The sequence below is a fragment of the Artemia sp. Qi Xiang Cuo genome, chromosome 2 (genome assembly GCF_049724085.1).
Source record: "Artemia sp. Qi Xiang Cuo chromosome 2, ASM4972408v1, whole genome shotgun sequence".
Classification (NCBI taxonomy): domain Eukaryota; kingdom Metazoa; phylum Arthropoda; class Branchiopoda; order Anostraca; family Artemiidae; genus Artemia; species Artemia sp. Qi Xiang Cuo.
Window position 1 is genome coordinate 17,642,641 of NC_142795.1, and position 1,978 is coordinate 17,644,618.

The following is a 1,978-nucleotide window of genomic DNA, read 5'->3' on the forward strand; positions in this document are numbered from 1 at the left end:
TCAAGTTCTTCTCGTTGGGACATTAACAGAAGGAGAAAGACCATAACTATACATAATATTCAAAAAACTTCTTGCCTTCGAATTCACATGTTGCACATTATTCAAATCAATATTAAAATCACCACTTATAAAGCAAGGCACTCGCGAATCCGGTATTTTATCCAACATATTATCCATCAGGTCCAAAAACTCATCCACATTTCCTGAAGGGGGGCTATAAACAACAACAAGAAATAACTTGCGCCCAGACAATGAAACCTCTAACACCATTGATTCAAAAATAATTTCTCGATATTCTTCAATATCCGGCCTTGGCTTGACATTATATCCATTTTTCACCGAAGTTGCAAGACCACCATGCTGTCTTTCCACTCGATTCCGAAGAAACAACCTATAGCCTGGTATATCCAATAATGAAGAGTTATGGTCTTTCAGCCAAGTTTCTGTCAAAGCCATTACATCAGGTTCCAGCCTAGATGAAACTTCATTAATATAATTAAACGAACTATTTAAACCACGACAATTCATACCATACATTTTCAGCTCCTGCATAACTTTCCATTCATTCAATTCATTCAGGTACACATATTTTGAATCAACACACTCAACATTCATTCCACCCTCAACCTGGTCTTCATTCATGGTACCCTCACTCATCTTCGAAAAATCCACACGACGACTCTCAAGTTCCCCCAATCAATTTAAATTTATTTCAACCATTATCAAACACCAAAGACGGGCAAGAGAATGAAGCGAGAGAAACTAAACCATTTAACTTACCCCAAATTTTCATTATACCATCAAGGTTCGAAGAAATAATGGGGCCATAACCAGGCACCAAAACACAAAAACCTGAAACAAACAAAAAACAAAATTAAATAAAATAAAAACAAAAACTAATAAACGGTAATAGCCTTATAAAAGACCACATCCAAATCACTCTAAACTCATATAGCTAAGGGCTACTAGCCAAATATACATAACTGCATCATACACAAGGAAAAAAAAATATATAACATTACTTAACAAAACATTTCTCTTTTTACCATACATAACTCTTCCAAAAAAAAGAACCATCTTACATAAATAAATATACAAAAAAAAGATATAAAGAGAAAAAAAAAACAACATCAACATGCAGATTTCATAGCTTCATACCATCCCATTTTTTTAACTTCCCCGTTTTCACGAATACACAATACCGGAGGAACCACCGGAGGCACCCAACATTGGATCCCCCTTCCTTATAAAATCTTCCTTTTCTCAAGCAGTTCCCTCCTAATCAATCTAACTTCCTTGATTACGTCATCACTCACAAAAACGGGTTTGCTAAAACCTAAGTCTTTTCCTTTCAGTTTCTTCGCATTACTCATAATAGCAAATCGGCCTTGATATTCCGCAGTTTTAATCTTTACGAAATTGTCCGTAACTTCAACAACAGAAAAAGATGGAATATCCGAAGCAGGAATCCCGAGCCCATCAACTAGAACACGTTTGACAGTGCTTTCAGTATCTGCACTCGGTCCATGCTTAATATTCCAAAACAGAACATTATTCTTCTTATCCGTATTTTGAACCAACATCGACTGGTTCTTTAACAGGACAACTTGAGTACAAAGTTCATTTATTATGACCTCTTGCGCATGCGTCTTATCAGTAAGTTTATCCACTTCATCATCAGTTTTGCTTGCATTAGCTTCAATAACCGCACACCGCGAACCAAGGTGATCGACTGATTTTTTTTTATAATATCCATATCAGATTCTACGGTTTTCAGTGAGCACTTAATATCTGAAAAATCTTTTTGTAATGTTTGTAACATTTCTAAAATCATGGAAATGCTACCAGCATTTGTCCTTTCGCATTCTCGCACAAGACTAAAATCAAAAGTTGAGTCCATTCCTGAGACTTCATCACAAGGCCTTTTCTGGCCTGTCTTTACTGGAGTAGATTTGTAAATTTCTCCAGCTTCTTGGGA

At 36.0% G+C, this 1,978-nt stretch overlaps 1 protein-coding gene across 1 annotated transcript; it reads right to left on the reverse strand.

Annotated features, from left to right (window-relative positions):
• LOC148954959 (uncharacterized) lies at nucleotides 1-657 on the reverse strand. The gene has a single exon (XM_089105814.1). It carries the CDS (start codon nucleotides 655-657, stop codon nucleotides 1-3), a length of 657 nt encoding a protein of 218 aa, XP_088961940.1.
• Between the last annotated feature and the right edge of the window lie 1,321 nt (nucleotides 658-1,978).